This window comes from Carlito syrichta, unplaced genomic scaffold (genome assembly GCF_000164805.1).
Source record: "Carlito syrichta isolate Samal-C Ts95f unplaced genomic scaffold, Tarsius_syrichta-2.0.1 Scaffold305649, whole genome shotgun sequence".
In the NCBI taxonomy this organism is placed as follows: Eukaryota; Metazoa; Chordata; class Mammalia; order Primates; family Tarsiidae; genus Carlito; species Carlito syrichta.
The window spans coordinates 163,259-181,557 of record NW_007249745.1 but is presented as its reverse complement, the minus strand read 5'-3'; the positions used below and the strand labels follow the sequence as shown (position 1 = coordinate 181,557).

At 51.4% G+C, this 18,299-nt stretch overlaps 4 protein-coding genes across 5 annotated transcripts in view; 2 read left to right on the top strand and 2 right to left on the bottom strand.

Annotated features, from left to right (window-relative positions):
• Nucleotides 1-8,066, bottom strand: part of RNF40 (ring finger protein 40) — a 12,588-nt gene extending 4,522 nt beyond the window's left edge. The window contains exons 1-17 of one of the 2 annotated variants that reach the window (XM_021714453.1): nucleotides 8,004-8,066; nucleotides 7,687-7,889; nucleotides 6,782-6,949; nucleotides 6,510-6,651; nucleotides 5,365-5,571; nucleotides 4,709-4,830; nucleotides 4,449-4,595; nucleotides 4,276-4,350; nucleotides 3,540-3,659; nucleotides 3,262-3,441; nucleotides 2,971-3,106; nucleotides 1,943-2,064; nucleotides 1,424-1,854; nucleotides 1,222-1,339; nucleotides 969-1,118; nucleotides 559-771; nucleotides 357-482 (exon numbers count right to left, since the gene is read on the bottom strand). In XM_021714453.1, coding sequence (XP_021570128.1) covers nucleotides 357-482; nucleotides 559-771; nucleotides 969-1,118; nucleotides 1,222-1,339; nucleotides 1,424-1,854; nucleotides 1,943-2,064; nucleotides 2,971-3,106; nucleotides 3,262-3,441; nucleotides 3,540-3,659; nucleotides 4,276-4,350; nucleotides 4,449-4,595; nucleotides 4,709-4,830; nucleotides 5,365-5,571; nucleotides 6,510-6,651; nucleotides 6,782-6,949; nucleotides 7,687-7,818 — 2,589 coding nt within the window. In that variant the 5' untranslated portion in view covers nucleotides 7,819-7,889; nucleotides 8,004-8,066. Of the gene's footprint in view, nucleotides 1-356; nucleotides 483-558; nucleotides 772-968; nucleotides 1,119-1,221; nucleotides 1,340-1,423; nucleotides 1,855-1,942; nucleotides 2,065-2,970; nucleotides 3,107-3,261; nucleotides 3,442-3,539; nucleotides 3,660-4,275; nucleotides 4,351-4,448; nucleotides 4,596-4,708; nucleotides 4,831-5,364; nucleotides 5,572-6,509; nucleotides 6,652-6,781; nucleotides 6,950-7,686; nucleotides 7,893-8,003 lie in introns of those variants that run through there. The other variant, XM_008062033.2, reaches the window with a different exon arrangement.
• Nucleotides 8,067-8,602: 536 nt separating this feature from the next.
• LOC110595978 (coiled-coil domain-containing protein 189-like) lies at nucleotides 8,603-9,864 on the top strand. Its single transcript, XM_021714448.1, has 4 exons — nucleotides 8,603-8,773; nucleotides 9,098-9,129; nucleotides 9,437-9,502; nucleotides 9,657-9,864. The coding sequence occupies exons 1-4, from the start codon at nucleotides 8,603-8,605 to the stop codon at nucleotides 9,862-9,864; spliced, it is 477 nt and encodes a 158-aa protein (XP_021570123.1).
• A 737-nt stretch (nucleotides 9,865-10,601) lies between these two features.
• On the top strand, nucleotides 10,602-12,483 carry LOC103264377 (coiled-coil domain-containing protein 189). The gene is made up of 5 exons (XM_021714449.1): nucleotides 10,602-10,749; nucleotides 10,966-11,082; nucleotides 11,179-11,248; nucleotides 11,321-11,416; nucleotides 12,254-12,483. The coding sequence occupies exons 3-5, from the start codon at nucleotides 11,245-11,247 to the stop codon at nucleotides 12,430-12,432; spliced, it is 279 nt and encodes a 92-aa protein (XP_021570124.1). The 5' UTR covers nucleotides 10,602-10,749; nucleotides 10,966-11,082; nucleotides 11,179-11,244; the 3' UTR covers nucleotides 12,433-12,483.
• Nucleotides 12,484-12,551: 68 nt separating this feature from the next.
• Nucleotides 12,552-18,299, bottom strand: part of PHKG2 (phosphorylase kinase catalytic subunit gamma 2) — a 12,014-nt gene continuing 6,266 nt past the window's right edge. Inside the window, exons 5-10 of the mRNA XM_008062031.2 lie at nucleotides 17,716-17,781; nucleotides 17,467-17,630; nucleotides 13,663-13,753; nucleotides 13,417-13,570; nucleotides 13,219-13,344; nucleotides 12,552-13,118 (exon numbers count right to left, since the gene is read on the bottom strand). Coding sequence (XP_008060222.1) covers nucleotides 12,825-13,118; nucleotides 13,219-13,344; nucleotides 13,417-13,570; nucleotides 13,663-13,753; nucleotides 17,467-17,630; nucleotides 17,716-17,781 — 895 coding nt within the window. The 3' untranslated portion in view covers nucleotides 12,552-12,824. The remainder of the gene's footprint in view (nucleotides 13,119-13,218; nucleotides 13,345-13,416; nucleotides 13,571-13,662; nucleotides 13,754-17,466; nucleotides 17,631-17,715; nucleotides 17,782-18,299) is intronic.

Sequence of the window (18,299 nt, the reverse complement as noted above, 5' to 3'; positions counted from 1 at the left end):
TCGGAAGGCCGAGGCGGAAGGATCGCCAGAGCCCAGCAGGTGAGGCTGCGGTGGCCGGGAGCGGCCACTGCACTCCAGTCTGGGGGACAGAGTGAGACTCCAACTCAAAAAAAAAAAAAACAAAAAAAAACAAAAACCGTCTTGGTAGGATTATTGTCTGACTGAAAAGTGACCAAGCATATCGAGTACTCAGCACAGTCTGGCACAGGGTAAACATTTGGTATAGTGAACTGTTCTGTGAGAAGAGGCAGAGCCGAGCTGCACCCAGGCGACCTGCGGCAGGTTCTCCAAGCAGAAGCAGAAGTGAGGATGTGCGCCAGCAGCTTAGGTCGCGCTCCCTTCAGGCCCGGCCTCACCTTCCTCTTATTGAGCTCCAGGGCTTGGCTGCGCAGCGTCAACTCCTTCTCCACACCCCCAAGGCTGCCCTGCAAGGCCCGTTCCTTCTCCTCTAGCTTCTGCACAGTCAGCAGCTGGGCATCCACCTGAGAACAGGGGAAAAACTCAGTGCTGGAAGTCCTCACCTCTTTGTGCCACCATGCAAGTTGGCGATGGCTGTACCTGGGACTTGAGGCCAAGGACCTGTTCGCCTAACTCATCCTTCTCCTCCCGCAGCAGTTTGTGGATCTGATTGGCCTTGATCCGCTCTGACATCAGCTTGAAGTTGGCATCATCCTTTTCCCGCAACTGCTGTAGCAGTCGCCCGTTCTGTTCCTGCATGTCCTCAAAAGCCTGACCTGTCACATCCATCTCCGACAGCAGAGCCTCTTCCTCCTGAAGCAAGTGGGCAGAGATAAAACGAAACATGGTAAGCTGACAGGATGGCCATAGGGAAACCTCAGAAAAACATGGCAAAGCAAAGAACCCCAAAGTGGACCTGGGCCATCAAGGTTCCACAACTGCTAGAGGCACCCAACAGGTATTAAGGGAATCCCAGCATTCAGAAGCAAGGGGACCGAAGGGGGTCACACCTGCTTGGTGGCACCCAACTTGCGCTGTAGGTGTTCTATCTGCTCCTCCGCCTGCCGAATGCGACGCAAGGCATCCTCATCTGCAATCTTCTTGCTCTCCCTTCGATCCCTCTCTTCCAATTCCCGGATGCGGCTCCGAAGCTCATCAACCTACAGCCAGAAGGAAGAAGCTCTCTTGTCACTGCTTCCTGCTGACCTAGGGCTCTGCTCTGATCTGATCTTTGCAAGCCCCAAAAGCCCTACCTGCCCTCACCTCAGCCTTGGCCTTGCGTTCAGCTGCCATGAGCTGCACCTTATCCCGCTGTTCCTTGGGTGCTGACTTATACATATCCAGCAGCAACTTCATCTCCTTTTGGCTTTCCTGGGCCTTCCTGGGAGAGGGTACAAGAGGTCTTGGTGAGTAGGACCGGAGGCCACCTGACAGGAGTACGCAAGAGAAAGGAACAGGATCTCACTTGAGCTCTGCTCGAAGACCCTTGAGGAGTTCTGACTCCTTCCTCTTGGCCTCCTCCACCTTGGCCTTCTCCCGATCAGTCCTTGAGAGAGCTGAGGCCACAGGTGGGGGTCCCAAGCTGGGCCCTTCCCGTTCCCGGAGCTCTCTTTTGGGCCTGGCCTCAGGTTCTCGGCCCCGGGAGGAAGGGCCCTGGGCCCCAGGGGTTAAGGCCTGGGCATCTTCTTCGGAGGGGACCAGCTCCTCCTTCTTTATTGACGAAGTAGTAGTGGTGGCACCAGGCACTGAAGCCACCTCCTTTCTGGTGTCAGGGGTAGTGACTGGGCCTGGCCCACCTTCCTCTTTCCCTGGAGCTGGGGTATTGGGGCCAGAGTCCTCTGGGTGGCTCAGACTGCTGGGGATGGAATGGGTAGAGCCACTGGCTTGGGCCCGGAGCTGCAAAGACAGAGGGGAACAGGTATGAAGTGACACAGTGCTTGCTGGAGTTTAGTCAAGGCTTTTCTCAGGCAGACCCCTCCTCGACCTTGCCAATCTCAGTCTGCACTTCTCGAAGCTTCCGCTTGTATCGTTGGGCATCCCCCTTTAGCTGGTGGTTGTGGTTTTGGAGACTGCTAATCAGGTGGCGCATCTCACGATTGATGGGCCCTAGAGGAGGGTAGAGAAGTAAGGTGTCAGAACTAGTCCTTAGGTTAGGGTCCCAATTCATGAGTGGGGGGAGGGAGATGAGCCAGAGTCATTGCTGCCACTGTGCAGGAAGGAAAAACCAAGGCCTTATACTGAGTGTGATCTCATAAAAGTAAATAATGCAGACTTCAAGGAAACTCACCCAAAGGTAACTTGATACTGTCTATTAGTATTGTTTTTGCTAATGTAGGTATTTTAATACTTCCAAATTTCCTTTAATGGAACAGAAAACTGCAATATTTACAAAAGTTAGTCAACTTCTTTTGGATTCTTAAACAAATGTCACCTTCTCAGTTACATTTCCCTGGTTTCCCATCCAAAGCTTCCTGATGCTTCCTATCTACTTTTCCTGCTTTACTTTCCTTAGTACATCTGTCACTAACATACAGGTTCTATATATTTTCTTTATTGTCTGCCCTCTTCTACCAGACAATGGCAGGAATTATTTGTTTTGTTCATTGGCATAATCTCAAAATCTAGAACAGAGCCTGACTCAAAGGTCGCATTCAATAAATCTCTACAAAACGAACAGCTTGTGAACTCCAAGTCTCAAGCAATCTAAAAGAGTGGGAATTCCAGAAATAAGCCACCACGCCCTATAAAACGAGTATTTCAAAGAAAGAGACAGTGTAAGGCCAGAGGACCACAGATGGGTCCTACAGGGCATATTCTGATTGTGCCTGCTCCATCAGCCACCTCAGCTGGTTGTGACTTCTGTGCCGGTGAATCGGGTGATGTAGTCCCTGTTTTCCACAGGGAGTGGAAAGAAAGGGGCTTAACCTCTTGTAGCTGGATAAACAGCAGCCCCACACCAGGGCCCAGCACTCCCAGGTAAGGCCCCACCTCCACCCCATCCTCACCACATACCCGCCTGCTCGTTGGCCGCCAGGTTCTGCTCAAACTCGATGCGCAGCATCTCGTACTCCTTGCGTACCTGGGCCAGCGTGTCCTCCAGTTGGATGACCTCCGTGCGCAGCTTCTTCTGCAGCCCCAGCTCATCACTCTGTGGGTGGAGACATTAAGGACCCATGCAGCTCTCAGCCTCACCTCGGCTTCCGGGGACCCCTGGCAAGCACACAGGGCCTCTGAAGCCCAGGAACACTTCAGCACTAAGGGTCTGGCCCTTACTCCCAGCCCCCGCCCACTCCAGGGCCATACCTCCATGTGCTCAATGTGTCTCAGGTGGGAGTTCTTGGTGGCCAGCAGCAGCCCCCGAGCTTCATCCAGCTGGGTCTTGACTTGCAGAGACTCATTGTAGAGCAGTGAGAACTGGGCCTGCAGCATGCGGTACTCCCCTGTCTCCCGTACCACCTCCTCAGGAAGACTCCGCAGGGCCACCTGGGGGATAGGGATGACCAGAAGGGATCAGCAAGAGGATTCAGGACTCAGTCCCTACCTTGCAGGCACAGGCCCTCTCAGCCCCAATCACAGCCCACCTTGAGGCGCTCATTGGTCCGCACAGCCCCCTGAAGTTCAGCCTGCAGCTTCTCCAGTTCTGCCATGCGGCTGTTGGCCAATTCCTGATTTTCCTCCAACTCTGCATTCAACATCTCAAACTAAGGAGTACAAGGGGCCATGAAAGACAGGGCCAGATCCGGCAGCATGCCTCCTTCACATCCCCACCACACATTCCATCGAAGCTCTCCTGTGTCAGGTAGTGATCAACTCTGAAGCACCAAATCAAGGACTTCCCTAAAGGTTCCCAGGCAAGTGGGAGAAAATTCAACACTGCATGGTTAGTGCTGAGAACTAAAGCCCTTAATTGATAGGGAAGCATTCCTAGAAGGATGAAGAGAAAAGGGCACAGAGACTCCCTCCAAATGCCAATGAATTCTAATGTACTCCCATTTAACTCTACTGTGCTTTCTCTTTGCAGTACTCATAACCAATCAGTACACTATTTTACTTATTTCTTGTCTATTCCCCCAACTAGAACCTAAGCTCCATGAAGGCTCTGAATTTTTCCTATCTTGTTCATTCCCATACACCTAGTGCCTAGCATTTGGTGTTCAGAAATTTATTGAGTAAGTATACAAATACATGAAAGATAGACCAACAAAAGTAACCAGAAAGGCCCTCAGAGCTTGATGCTTGTCCTTCAACCGAAGGGCAATCTCAGGAGTGCAACGAGAAAAGGTTATGGGAGGGACAGGGAGGAATGATGCTGCTCACCTTCTGCATGCTGAGGGTGATCTGGCCCCCCTGGAAGCCTGAGGAGCTCCCTGACACATAGTAGCCAGAATTAAGCTGCGGAGAGAAGACAGACAAAAGACAGATGTGGTGGGGAGAAGCTAGGGCCCTAAGTATCAGCCCTGGCTCCATATGCCCCAGCACCCCAGCCCTACCTGTTCCAAGGCCTCTGCCAAATGCTTATTAAGCTTTTGCTCTCGCTTGCGCAGCTTCTCAATGTCCCACTGCAGGTCCTCCACTGTAGTCTCCATCTCTAGCACCTTTGTCTCTGCTGATGTCACTTTATCCTGGAGCTCAGAGTACTGGAGACGAGGGAGCAGATGCTTTCATGGAGGACTTGACTGAGATCCATAGGTGTCCATCTAATCCAAACCCTGCCCTGGTTCTAATCCCACCCCCAAAGCCCGACTCCCACCTCCAATGAGATGCGGTGGTGCTTCTCCTGCAGTTGGGTGGCCAAGTCCTGTAGTCGCCGGTTCTCACGGCCTAGCTCCCGAGTGCGTGCCCGAGCCGCCTCACTGAGGGGCTCACCGTCCCCTGGGAAGGCAGGGCCCAGGTAAAAGCCAAGTTCAGAGCAATGGAGCAAAGTACTAATTATTGTGGAGTCTGCTATTATGACCCATCTGATCTACCCATTGTGTCTCCAATTTCTCAAGACAAAGTTAGGAGTCTTTATCCCCACTATACAGAGAAGGAAACCAGTTCAAAGAGGGGACCCATTTGCCCAAAGTACCCAAGTTAGGGTGGCAGAACTAAGGTTGGGAGAAGCCAGTCAACCTGTAAAGCCTAACCACTTGCCTTGGAGATCAGCAACTTGCACAAAGAGTTCCAGAGTCTCCAGCCCAAAGGAGGAGACCCTACCAGCATCAACAACTCCTCCAATCTATCTCCGTAAAGTTCAACTCGAGGAATCAAAGCCAGAACCTCATACCCCCCAACAACATGGCTGATTTATTCCTTGGGGACTTCTGGCTGCATTTGGGCTTGGGACATTACGGGAATTGAGAAGAGGGTACCATAAAGATGCAGGTGGAGATGGACACCTCTGTGGTAGAGGTACAAAGAACCAACCTCGACTGTACACTTGCTGACAGAGTTCCTCCACCCGGCGCTGTAGGCGGTCTGAGGCCTCTACCACATGGGACACAGCTGCTTTGGAGAACTCCATACGGCCCTGTAGCTGCAGCTCCACCTCCTCACTGCTGCTGGCACCTAGTGCCACCACAAAAGCCAAGGCTGGCTCACTGAGAGGGGGTCGCAGCTGCACCGGCAGGGGCTCTGAGAAAAGTGGACACAGACCCTCATGAAGATAACAGCAACTGGTACCACCATGATGCACCAAGTTCTAGACTGAGCCCTTTAACCCTCACGGCTCCCTTAATCAACACAGCCCACGGTGCAGTAATCTTCATCTTGAAAGCGAGACAACTGAGGCCCAGGGAGGTAAATTCCTCAAGGCTGAAGAGTTACCACGTCACTTCCTCATGGAAGTCTTGTCTACATTCCCAACCTAAATTAGAACCATACACATGTGCACACACTTTTACTCCTTTCAGGAGCCCCAACACTTTTTACTTGTTATAACCATTTCCACTCAGATAGCAAGAACAATATTTCTTTCTATTTGTCTTTGATTCCTCTGAATCTAGAACAATGCCAAATGCAGTCAACACTCAACAGTAATACATTTTTGAATTAATGAATGTCAAAACACGAACCAAGTTATTAGTCAGATTTCAAAGACTGTATTCTTTTTTTTTTTTTTTTTTTTTGAATTGGAGAGTCTCACTCCGTCACCCAGGCTGGAGTGCAGTGGCAAGCTCACAGCCATCCCAGCGTCGACCTGCTGGGCTCTGGCAATCCCTCCACTTCAGCCTTCCAAGCAGCCGGAACTATAGGCGTGCACTACCATGCCTGGCTAATTTTTGCTTTATTGTAGAGACGAGGTCTCACCAAGTTGCCCAGGCTGGTCTCGAACCCACGGGTTCAGGTAATCCACTCACCTCGGCCTCCCAAAGTACTGGGATTACAGGCTGAGCCACCAAGCCCGTTCAGAAGCCAATATTCTTATACACTGCCCATTGCTGCCTAAACATGCAATCAATTTAGGTGGGGGGCATAAGGCAGAAAATTCGGGAGTCCAATTACAAAGTCCCCTGCTTTCTAGGACCTTTCCCAGAACATAAGCTCCCCAGATCCTAGGGCTCTGGTCCTACCCCTCAGCTCTGACGTTCCTGGTTCTGTGAGAGGGGTCCCATCATGTGTTGGCCCCTCCTGGGTCCCAGGTGCCTCTGTCCCTGAAGACAGCTCCCCTTGGCTTTCATGGCATCGGAGAAGGGCTTCCACAGTTTCATCCAGCTGAAAAGAGAAAGCATCAGAACTACTGCGAATCCTTTAGTGCTTCCAGCATGATACTCCCTTCCCAGCAGGAGAATCTGAGGATTGTCAGCTGAATCAAGCCAGGTATTGGAAAGCATACGACATCCACCTGGGCCCAATAGCGATTGACAATGAGAAGTGTGGCATCATCTGTGGCCTGCCGCTTCTCTAATTTCTCAATTCGTTCTCGGAGTTCATCTTCACAAGCCTGTCGCTGTTCCAACCGCTCTGCCAGTTTCTTGTTCTTGAATTGCAATACCTTTAGGTCCATCTCCTCCTACCAAGAGAAACAAGGGGTAGAGGAAAGGGTCAAGCAGGGCCTAGAAGTTTAATCACAGAGAGGAACAGAGATCATATGGAATGGATGGGAGATGAGGGAATTCCCAAACTAATTGCTAAGAGAATTCAAAGAAGCTCAAACACCCAGAGTGAAAGGGTCTTGCCCCCAGCATGGTGGCTCCTGCCTATAATTCCAGCACTTTGGGAGGCCAAGGTGAGAGGACTGCCTGAGCCCACGGGTTCAACAGCAGCCTGGGCAACTTGGAAAGACCTCATCTCTACAACAAATCAAAAAAGTTGGCCGGGCGTGGTGGTGTGTGCCTGTAATTCCAGCTACTTGGAAGGCTGAGGTGGAAGAACTGCCTGTGCCCAGTAGGTCGAGGCTGCGGAGGCCGTGAGCACACCACTGCACTCCAGTATGGGTGACAAAGTAAGACTCCAACTCAAAAAAAAAGGGTGGGGGGGCTTGGTAGTGAGGGAGGCTTACGTTCTGCTTCTACCTGTTCCTTTCTAAGTTCTTAGTCTGACAAATCACACGCTCTCTGGGAACCTTTTTCTATGTGCAAAAGGAGGAAAAGGAAGGCAGATGCCGTGTTCAGTCTCCTTCGACAGAGTGTCCTGTAAAGCGAAACCCTGCTAAACTTGGGGCACTGAAGTATGGTTCTAGACGGTTTGGGCGGAGAACAGAGACAGGAGTCAGGCAAGTGATGAAGCCTAAAGCAAGAGCCCACAAACCGTGGAAGAGATGCCTCCAAGACGAATAGGTTCGATAAGAGTGGTTGTGGTCTTCTCTTCGCGACTCAGCTTCTTCTCTGGCGGCCCTGAGCCCCCATCGCTGGCGGCGCGTTTGTTGCCGGGCCCAGACATGGCCGCGGCGGCGAGGAGAGGCGCAGGGTCCCCAAGGGGCGTCAGGGGGTAGGAGGCGGCACTTCCGTCACCTGCAGAAGACAAAGAGTAGAGCTGTGGAAGCGGCTGGTGCTCCACAATCCCAAACATCCCTTGCCACGCACACACCTGCTGGATCCCGCCCCCGCCGACCCCAGGGCCCTCACCGGTAGCAGAGTCAGCTTAGCGCCGCCATCTTGGATTTCACCGGATGTCACCGGCCTCTCGGGCTCAGGGCGCAGGCGCCAGAGGCAGTACCGGATGTGGCGAAACTTCTTTTTCTCCTGATTCGATTGGTCGCGCTTGGCCCCGCCTCTCTGATCTTTTGGATTCCTCCCGAACACCTCCTCTTTCCCTCAGTGATTGGCCAATAGACAGTTCCCATGGTAACTGACACCTCACTCCCACTTCCCAGCCAAGACCTACCTAGCAACTTTGAAGAGAGGGCACCCAGGTAGGCCCTAGCAACTGATTACGTATATGAGCGTTCGCCACTGATTGGCGGGGCCCGCACTTACTTTCCACCTCGCTTCCTTCACAGGCCCCCTTAGCAACCGTCTCCTTTGAGACCAGGGTGACGCCCCCCGCGGATTGGCCGTGCCGAACCGCAGGCTCTGCGGCGCAGATTGGCTGAAGCATCGGTAGAGGGCTAGGTCTTGGCAGTCGCTGGCCGAGGACTGGCCGAGGCTGTCCCAGAACCGAGGCGGGACAGAGGAAGAGCCACGAAATCATCAGCCCGAAGACCAAACAATTCCTGAGAGTGAGGATGCAGTCGGAGCTTAAACAGCCCTCTGAACTGCGGCAGGCACCGGAGAAGGCGCCTAGCTCGGTGTGTGGGTCGGCCACGCGGATGGGAACAGGTGTGCGGACCGAGTCAGCCACGGCGGCCCCAGTCTCCAAAGAAGCGAGTGAAGATCCTGGAGTCAATTTGTTCCCGGTGAGGGCAGGACAGACTGGTCCGCTCGTGAATATTTATAAAAAGGTTACCAGGCAGGGTGCCACCGCTCATTATGCTTACTAATGTTCAGGACGTTTCCCGGGCCGCCTGGGTGAAGAAAGGTAGGGGTGTGTGACCCCGATTGTTTATATGCTCATGAATAGCCCTTCGGGTCCGCTGGTTTCTACCTAGCCCCGCCCGCGTTGCTTGTACTTGGTACTTGCGACGAGATGTCAAGTTATACCGAGTTCTCCGGCCCGCTGCAGATTCGTAACGGGCCGGGAACAGCATAGCTGTTTTCCCAAATCCACTTTCTCTCCGCAGCCGCCGCTGCCCCGACCCCGGATCTGCATGTGGTGAGTGCATGAAGAGAGCTGGGAAAGTTACACTTGACCAAGGTTATCCAGCGAGGTAGTGGCAGAACAGAAACAACTCAAGTTCCCTAACCCTAGGCTCTATACATGGAGAGGCTCATAAAGAGTTCATTTAGGTCCCAAAAGGTAAGAAGTGATTTGCCCAAGGTGACACAGTAAGTTGGTGAAAAAGCCGAGCTTCAAACTCAAGTCTCCTGATTCCCAGTCCAACACTCTAGCCATCACAGGCCTGTCATGAGACCGTTGTGTTAACAGCTGCCAGTACTTTTCCTTTTTTCCCCTATGACAGGAAGTACCTGGACATCCATTCCATGCACCGGCTGGAGGAGACGGCCAACGCTGAGGAGATGAGGGAGTAGGGACTGAGCAGGGAGGAGAAGAAACTCTTGGGGAAGGTTGAGGGGGGTGGGTTGGGAAGACTCGAGGAATGGCTGACTCCAAAGCATGTGGTGGGTGTGGGGTGATGAAAGGAGGCTTCTGTTGTCACTCCTTCCTCTCTCCCTCCCAAGGGTGCTGGCTGAGCTGCTGGAGCTAGGCCATCCGGAACAGAGCCTGCGAGAAACCATCACCCTGGACCTCTTCTCCTATGCACTCATCTTCTGCCGCCAGCAGGGTTTCTCACTGGAGCAGACATCAGCAGCATGTGCCCTGCTCCAGGATCTCCACAAGGCCTGTGTTGGTAAGAGGAAGGTGGCTACCAGAAGATTTGAGCCCTAGAGAGAAGAGGAGGCTGGACTGGCACAAGTGACCATGAGAAGTAGGAAGACTCTCACCTGGAATCTTGGTCATTACTAGGTGCACTGTAACACACAAGTTATTGCCTTTGAAATCCCATTTCCTTATCTCGTAAATTAAGGATACAGCACTAATTTTTTGGGACTCCTCTGAGAAATGCCATTGTAAATATATGCACAGTGCTCAATAAAACCACTCCTAGCCGGGCTCGGTGGCTCAGCCTGTAATCCCGCGCCTTGGGAGGCTGAGGTGAGTGGATTGCCTGAGCCCATGGGTTTGAGACCCGCCTGGGCAACTTGGCAAGACCTCATATCTGCAAGAAATCAAAAAAAAATTAGCCGGGCATGGTAGCACGCGCCTGTAGTTCCAGCTACTTGGAAGGCTGAGGAGGAAGCACTGCACTCCAGTCTGGGCGACAGAGTGAGACTCCAACTCAAAAAAACAAAACAAAACAACAACAAAAAAAACACTCCTGCTTTCCCACCCCAACTCCTTTATTCTCTAACTGATTTCCTACAAAATATTTAACAACAGGTTAAATTATGACATATCTTTTTATGTATATGTCACTTCCACTAGAATATAAGCTTCACGAAGGCAGAACCTTGTCTGTCTTGTTCAGTGCTTAACACTATCTAATGGTTACAGAATATTTATAGAGTGAATTAAGGAAACAAACCAGGACTTAAACCTAGACCTGTCCACTTCTGAAGCTGATACTCCATAAATGGCTGCTGAATAAAGTGAGTGAATGTCAGAGAAGGGACTCACTACTGCATCTTGCTTTCCCTACCAGCAACCCCCTTGGGCAACGTGGAGGAATGCTACCACTACTTCACCAGTCTTCTTTTTTGCCATGGAGTCAGGGTCAGTTCCCCTGGAACATTCTAGAAATTCTACCCTCCCCCAGAAAAGGTCTTGCCCAATCTCCCACCCTCTCTTACACACATCACCCTCATCTTCCTCTGAAGGCCAGAGTGGGCTCTCCCTGCTCCTAGATTGCTGGACTCTTGGAGGAAAGGTCAGGGATCCAGGAGTTCTAGTTCTAGTGGTCAGTGTTCTAACTCCCAGTCATCACCACAGCGGCCCCCTTTCAGCATTGACCTCTTTGAGGAGGAAAAGCTGCTGGCCTTGGCAGACTATGTGGTCAACACCTACTTCCGCCACTTCAAGCTCTACAAATATGTCTTCACACCCCAGGTACTGGCCCGTGGACTACAAGAGGCCCCCCGTCATCTCCCCCATTCCCTCAGTGCAGTTGCCCTCTCAGCCTCCCTCTTTTTTCTCTCTTCCCAGGTGCGGCTGGATCTATCCTTGACTTACATAGGGCTACAGCCACCCAAGCACTGGCCAGAGGGTAAGATGGGTAAAGGAGAATGCCAGGGCTAGGGTTAGGATGGGGTTGGAGCTGAGGCATCTTCGCGGTTCTGGCTTGCAGAGAAAGAAGAAAGCAAGGAGATGAAGGAGGAGACAGTCACTTCACAGGAGGAGGAGGAGGAACTGGAGACAGTGGCTCAGCCTGAGCAAGAGCCAAGTGAGGATCTGGAAAGGTCAAGGTGCCCTGTGACTCTGAATAGGTGTAGAACGAAGAGTTTGGACCACATCAGATCTTCAGAGTTTTTGTTTTTAGTCATGATGTCCTTTCTCCAAATGAGTCCTTAGCAGAAGTCCAAGATGACAGATAAAAAGCTCACGCCTATAATCCCAGCACTTTGGGAGGCCAAGACGGAAGAATCACTTCGGCCCAGGAGTTCAAGATCAGCCTGGGCAACAAGTGAGACCTAATCTCTACCAAAAAAAAAACTGCCCAGAGTAGTGCAATACGCCTATAGTCCCAGCTACTTGGCCCAAGTGGCCACGGCTGCAGTGAGCTGTGATTGTGCCATTGTACTCCAGCCTGGGCAACAGAAATGAGACCCCTACTCAAAAGATTAAAAATTAGTAATAAAGAAAAATAAATAAAAAGAAAACCAATAACAATGGTCAGCACATGTTTGGCTACAGGTATCTAGTTAATAGGTGCCCTGTTTTAAGCATTTTATCTATATTAGCTCATTTTACATATATTAACTCAATCCTACATGTTAAGTGTTATTACTACAGAACTGAGGCATGGAAAGATGAAATAAGCTTTCTAATGTCATGCAACTACAAGTAGAAATCAGAATTTGAATCAGGAAAGCCCAGCATAGCCACACTGCCCAACTCTTTCTCACAGAAGGGCTGACTGACATTTCCTAAACTGAAGCAAGGTTGCAGCCTATGTATCCCCCAGGGGCACCTTGGAGGTTGTGTCTGCCCAGCTGAGGACCATCTCTCATCTCCAGAAAGTGTATGTCCTGACTTGCCCCTTCTTTTCCTGCCCCTGTAGGCCAGATCCACATCCTCCGAGCCTACATCAAGACCCAACTGAACCAGGAGCTGAAGCAGCTCCAACAGCTGGTGGAGGAGCAGCTCAAGGCCAGCGAAGAAAGGCTCAGCAGCAAGTTGACTGCACTGGAGCAGACCTTGCAGCTACATCCGGGCAAAGGCAAGAACAAGACTAAGTGATCACCAGCATTTCCCCTAATAAAGATCTGGGCCAGAGTAGCCCATCCCTGCCCCGGCCCCCTCCTGAGCACCTTCTGGGCTTCCTTGTCCAAGCCAGACACCAGACAGGGTAACTGCTCTCCCTGGCGTATAGCAGATTTTATTTCATACGCAGCATAGGCAGCACTGACCAGGCTGGATGTGGCATTCAGAGTGGTTCCCTTCCACTCCAGCTCTGAGCTCAAAGCCCTGGCCAGTGGGGGAGGTATACAGTGCTGGTCTTTATGACAGTAGCATGATCAGTGGTGGGCCTGGCTAGGCAGGGGAACCTGAGGCCAGTGCCAGAGGGTCTGGAATGCTCAAAATCCTCCTCCTGGAGAGTCCTGTATTCTGGGATTCCTCAGGTTGAGATCCTAGCCCAGCACCAGTGCAGAGTCATCCTCAGTTACAGTAACTGAGTCCCCTTCCTCTTCGGGGGCCATGATTGGGAAAGGCCCAGGGGGCTGGTGCTGAAAGAGGGCTGCCCGGTTCTGCTGTTCACCCTTCTTCACCCAGTGTCCGTAGAGCCTGAAGGCACAGTTGTCAATGAGGCGCCGCACTGACCGCAGCGCGTAAGGGTCCCTCAACAGTGCACTCTTGGTCAGCAGCCGTACACGGTGGGTGCTTAAGGCCACTCGTCCAGCAGCCAGCACTGTCCATACTGCCACCTAGGAAAGGAGACAGTGTGAGCTCCAGTAGAGCAGCTAGCACAAGGGAAAGATCATGGGAGAGAGACAAAGGCCCAGATCCTGACACTCCCAGGCTTACCCGGAACCGTTGGCGGGGGGTGAGGTTCCAGCGCTGGCTGCCTTCACAGCGCTCAAAGAAGGGGTGCTGTAGGGCCTGCTCAGCTGTCAGACGCTCCTCAGGATCCACTTGCAGCAGCCTGGAGATCTACGGGAAACCCCAAAGTGTGAAGGGCAGCTCTCAGGTCTCCCCCACTGTCCTCTCACAGCCCCAGCTCACCAGGTCTTTGACAGTGTTTGATCGGTCATCCCACTCAGGTGAACTAAACTGGTACTGGCCCTCCATGATCATGCGTAACATCAGGATCTGGCGACGGTGCCAGAAGGGTGGTGAGCCAGCCAGGAGTGTGAACAAGATCACCCCACAGGCCCAGCTGAGAAAGAGACCAGAGTCAGACAGACTAAGTGATGGGCAAATACACTAAAGGACAGTAAACATAGGAGGGGGAAGAGGTCAGAAACTCACAGGTCAACCTCCTTGCCATAGCCCGGGTGCGTTTCATCCATGGAGCATTTAAGGATCTCTGGTGCTAGATACCCTGGGGTCCCACACAACTCTGGGGAGAGAGGGCAAAGATTGAGGGAATGCCATCAGCCCCCTCCAGGGCCTTTAGCACTAGGTCTCTGCTGGGACCTCCTTAACACTGTCAGGGCCACCAGTGTTCCCATTCCGGCCTGCCTTCTGCCAAGTCTCAGTATTAGACACTATTCCTGCAGAACAACTCAAATACCTACCAAGGCTCCTGGTGGCCTTCCTAAGAAAACCTAGGTTGATTTCAAGGTTCTATCCAACCATATCATTGGCTTCCTCCAACCCGCCAGCCAAGTCAAACTCCCTCACACAACATATTACCTAATTTTCACATACATAATACATATGGACAAAATTTATATCTTTTATGTATTCCTTTCTCCCCAAACCTATTCCTCCTACAATCCCCACTCTGGTTAGTGGAACCACAACTCAACCCAAAGAGAACAAGTGGAAACGAATTTCTTAATGCACATACTGGGTAAGTTCCTTGTTTAAATCCCTTCCCTAGCTGGGCGTGGTGGCTCATGCCTGCAATCCCAGCACTTTGGGAGGTGTAAGCAAGAGGACTGCTTGAGCCCACGGGCTCAAGACCAGCCTGGGCAACTTGGCGAAACCTCATCTCTACAATATATCAAAAAATTAGCCAGGTGTGATGGCAGATGCCTGTAGTTCTAGCTACTTGGAAGGCTGAAGTGGAAGGATTGCCTGAGTCTAGCAGGTCAAGACTGTGGTGACCACAAGCATGCCATACCAACCTGCACTCCAGCCTGGGTGACAGAGTGAGACTCTGACTCAAAAAAAAGAAACCAGCTGGGCTCGGTGGCTCAGCCTGTAATCCCGGGCCTTTGGGAGGCTGAGGTGAGTGAATTGCCTGAGCCCGCGGGTTCGAGACCCACCTGGGTAACTTGGCGAGACCTCATCTCTACAATAAATAAAAATAAAATCAGCCAGGCATGGTAGCGCATGCCTGTAATTCCGGCTACTTGGAAGGCTGAGGCGGAAGGATCGCCGGAGCCCAGCAGGTTGAGGCTGCAGTGGCCGGGAGCGACCACTGCACTCCAGTCTGGGCAACAGAGTGAGACTCCAACTAAAAAAAAAAAAAAGAAAAAAGACACCTTCCCCTGATGCCCCAACATGGCATCAGGATCAAGTCTAGACTCCTACAGCACAGAGCCCTCCATAACTTTATCCAAATCTATATTTCTGTTTATTTATTTATTTTTAGAAACAGGGTCTCGCTATGTTGTCCAAGTTGGATTCAAACTCCTGGGCTCAAGTGATCCTCTCAGCTCAGCCTCCCAAGTAGCTGGGACTATAAGCACATGCCACTGCGCCTGGCTCAAGTTCATATTTTTAGTTTTTTCTACCACTCAGGCACCAGCTTCTCCATCCTAGCAATTTCTCAATGGTGTTTCATGGCATACTTCCAGGAGATTTGTTTGTTTTTTTTTTAGTTGGAGTCTCACTCCGTCACCCAGGCTGAAGTGCAGTGGCATACTCACGACCACCCCAGTATCGACCTGCCGGGCTCCGGCAATCCTTCTGCCTCAGCCTTCCAAGTAGCCTGAACTACAGGAACATGCTACCATGCCCAGCTAATTTTTTATTTATTGTAGAGATGAGTTCTCGCCGAGTTGCCTGGGCTGGTCTCGAACTTGCGAGCTCAGGCAATCCACTTGCCTCAGCCTCCCAAAGTGCTGGGATTACAGGCTGAGCCACTGAGCCCAGCCCCAGGAGATTTTAATAGGCCTGAATTGAAACTGAGTATTAGGAAATTCATTCCTACAAGTTATTTACTGAATGCCAAGCACCATACTAGACACAATGGTGAGTCAAATGTGTCCTTACCAAGTTCACTGTCTACCAGAAAGCAAATGAAAAACAACAATAGAGTATGATGTATGTTGTGAAGGGAGAAGATGTAAGAACAAAAAGCAGAGGGATCTCACATGTCTTGAAGGTATGTGAAACCTGAATTACCTAAACTGAAGAAGAGGACGGAGTGGGCAAGGGCAAAGATGATTCCAGAAAGGGGAAGAATATATGTGGAAGCCCAAAGGGAAATAAAGCATAGTATCTACAAGACTTGTAAGTCCACAGGTTAAGAGCATGAGCTCCCAAGTCAGACTACCCAAGGCCATATTCTGGCCATATGACCTTGGACAAGTCATCAAACCTCTTTAAGCCTATCTATAAAAAGGAGATTCAAATACTATCTATCTCACAGGATTGTTGAGAGGATTTAGAGAAATAAGCCATGTAAAGACTGTGTGGTACCTGCCTCATAGTAAGTGCCCAGTAAATGTTAGCTATTCGTGAGTCCAATGCAAAGCCACTGAGGGAGAGACAGCATATTAAAGGCTCTGATAAGTCTCACAATTGAACTTAAAGTTTCCCTTTTGCACTAGAAATATTTGTCTTGACAAACGCATTAACACTGGGTGAGCCCAAGATACAGGGCCCCAAGTGAGAAGTGCTGTCTGGAGACATCAGGCTCCTCAGAGTGTTAAGAAGCACGCTGTGGTCCTATCTCCTCAAGACCCTAAACGTGCAGCTGAGCCCTGCTATGCCCTGCTCCTCCTTTTTTTTTTTTTTTTTTTTTTTTGAGTTGGAGTCTCACTCTGTCGCCCAGACTGGAGTGCAGTGGCCGCTCCCGGCCACCGCAGCCTTGACCTGCTGGGCTCCGGTGATCCTTCCGCCTCAGCCTTCCAAGTAGCTGGAACTACAGGCGTGCGCTACCACACCTGGCTGATTTTTTATTTATTGTAGAGATGAGGTCTCGTCAAGTTGCCCAGGCAGGTCTCAAATCTGCGAGCTCAGGCAATCCACTCACCTCAGCCTCCCAAAGCACAGGATTACAGGCTGAGCACCGAGCCCGGCTCATGTTCATCTTTGTATGAAGCTAGTCTTGGGCCTAGCATGACACGCTGGAAGACTGACTTTGCCACCAAATACACCTTGCCTCTTAAGAAGGCACAGGTTACCCTGGCACAGTCCTCAGCCCAAGGTCCTCCCTGTAATGTGCCTGAATGGTCCAGGGAAGGGTGGGTTAAGAAAGGGGAGAATGAGAGCAGGGGGGGTCCAGACAGTCCTGCCACGCAGAAGGTCATATTTTCTATTTTTTTTTTTTTTTATGAGTTGGAATCTCACTCTGTTGCCCAGACTGGAGTGCAGTGGCACGCTCCTGGCCACCGCAACCTCGACCTGCTGGGCTCCAACAATCCTTCCGCCTCAGCCTTCCAAGGAGCTGAAACTACAGGCGTGCACTACCACTCCCGGCTAATTTTTGATTTATTGTAGAGATGAGGTCTCGCCAAGTTGACCAGGCGAGTCTCAAACCCGCGGGCTCAGGCAATCCACACACATCAGCCTCCCAAAAGCGCAGGATTACAGGCTGAGCCACCGAGCCCGGCTTGCCCTGCTCCTCCTTTCTACTCCTGAGATAAGGTCCAGCCCTCGAGGCCCGTCTTCTGTGGGTCTATCAGGTCAAATCAGTGTTCCTTCCTCCTGGCTTCCCTGGCATGGCCACTGCACATTGCTGTCTGCCTCTATCCTCCTTTCAGGTTGGGAAGCCAACTCTGAGTTGCACACAGGCTTTGCACCCAGAGAGTATTTTGGCAAGTGCTCATGGACTTCTCCCTTTTCCTTGGTACCATACTCAGACCTAGTCAACCAACCTAATCAAGCCTGGGTTTCCTTTCCTCCCAAGCCTTTTAGGGCACAAGATCCCCTCACCTCGAAGTTTCTCGCCAGGTTCCAAGTGGCAGGAGAACCCAAAATCTGAAAGTCGGATCTGCATACTGTCATCTAGGAGAATATTCTCAGGCTTCAGGTCTCGGTGCACAATGTTGTTGGCATGGAGAAAGCTCACTGCTTCCAGCAGAGACCTCATGATGGACCTGGGGGAGGTGCAGTCTCCTCCTCTGCTCCTCCCTTCCCACCCTACTCCCTGCCCACCCCAGGGGCTGCAGGCTCAGCCATTACCTGGTTTCCTTTTCTGAGAGGGCCACCTTCTCCGTGAGATAATCAAACAGCTCTCCTTTCCGCATCCTAAGGAACAGGAGGGGCATAGAAGGTAGATGCACCCAACAGTGGGGGCTAAGAAAATAAGCCAGTGCTTACATAAAATTTCATGGAAGAGGCTAGTAAAGAGAGATTCCTCTGTGGACAAGCCAAAGGGTCTCAAGACCAACAATGAGTCAGACGCTCTGGCCCACTGTGTTGGCAGTTGAAATATCTGCATTGTGCCATGATAGGGCAATTTTAGCAAGAATAAGTGACTTCTCATGACAATAATTCACAGGAGGGCCTTGTTACCTGAGGATAATTAACTGAAAAAGTCCTCTTAAAAGCAATCCATTAGCCGGGCTCAGTGGCTCAGTCTGTAATCCCACGCCTTGGGGAGGCTGAGGTGAGTGGATTGCCCGAGCCCGTGGGTTTGAGACCCGCCTGGGCAGGTGAGACCTCATCTTTACAATAAAATTAAAAAATCAGCCGGGCGTGGTAGCACGCGCCTGTTATTCTGGCTACTCGGAAGGCTGAGGCGGAAGGATCGCCGGAGCCCAGCA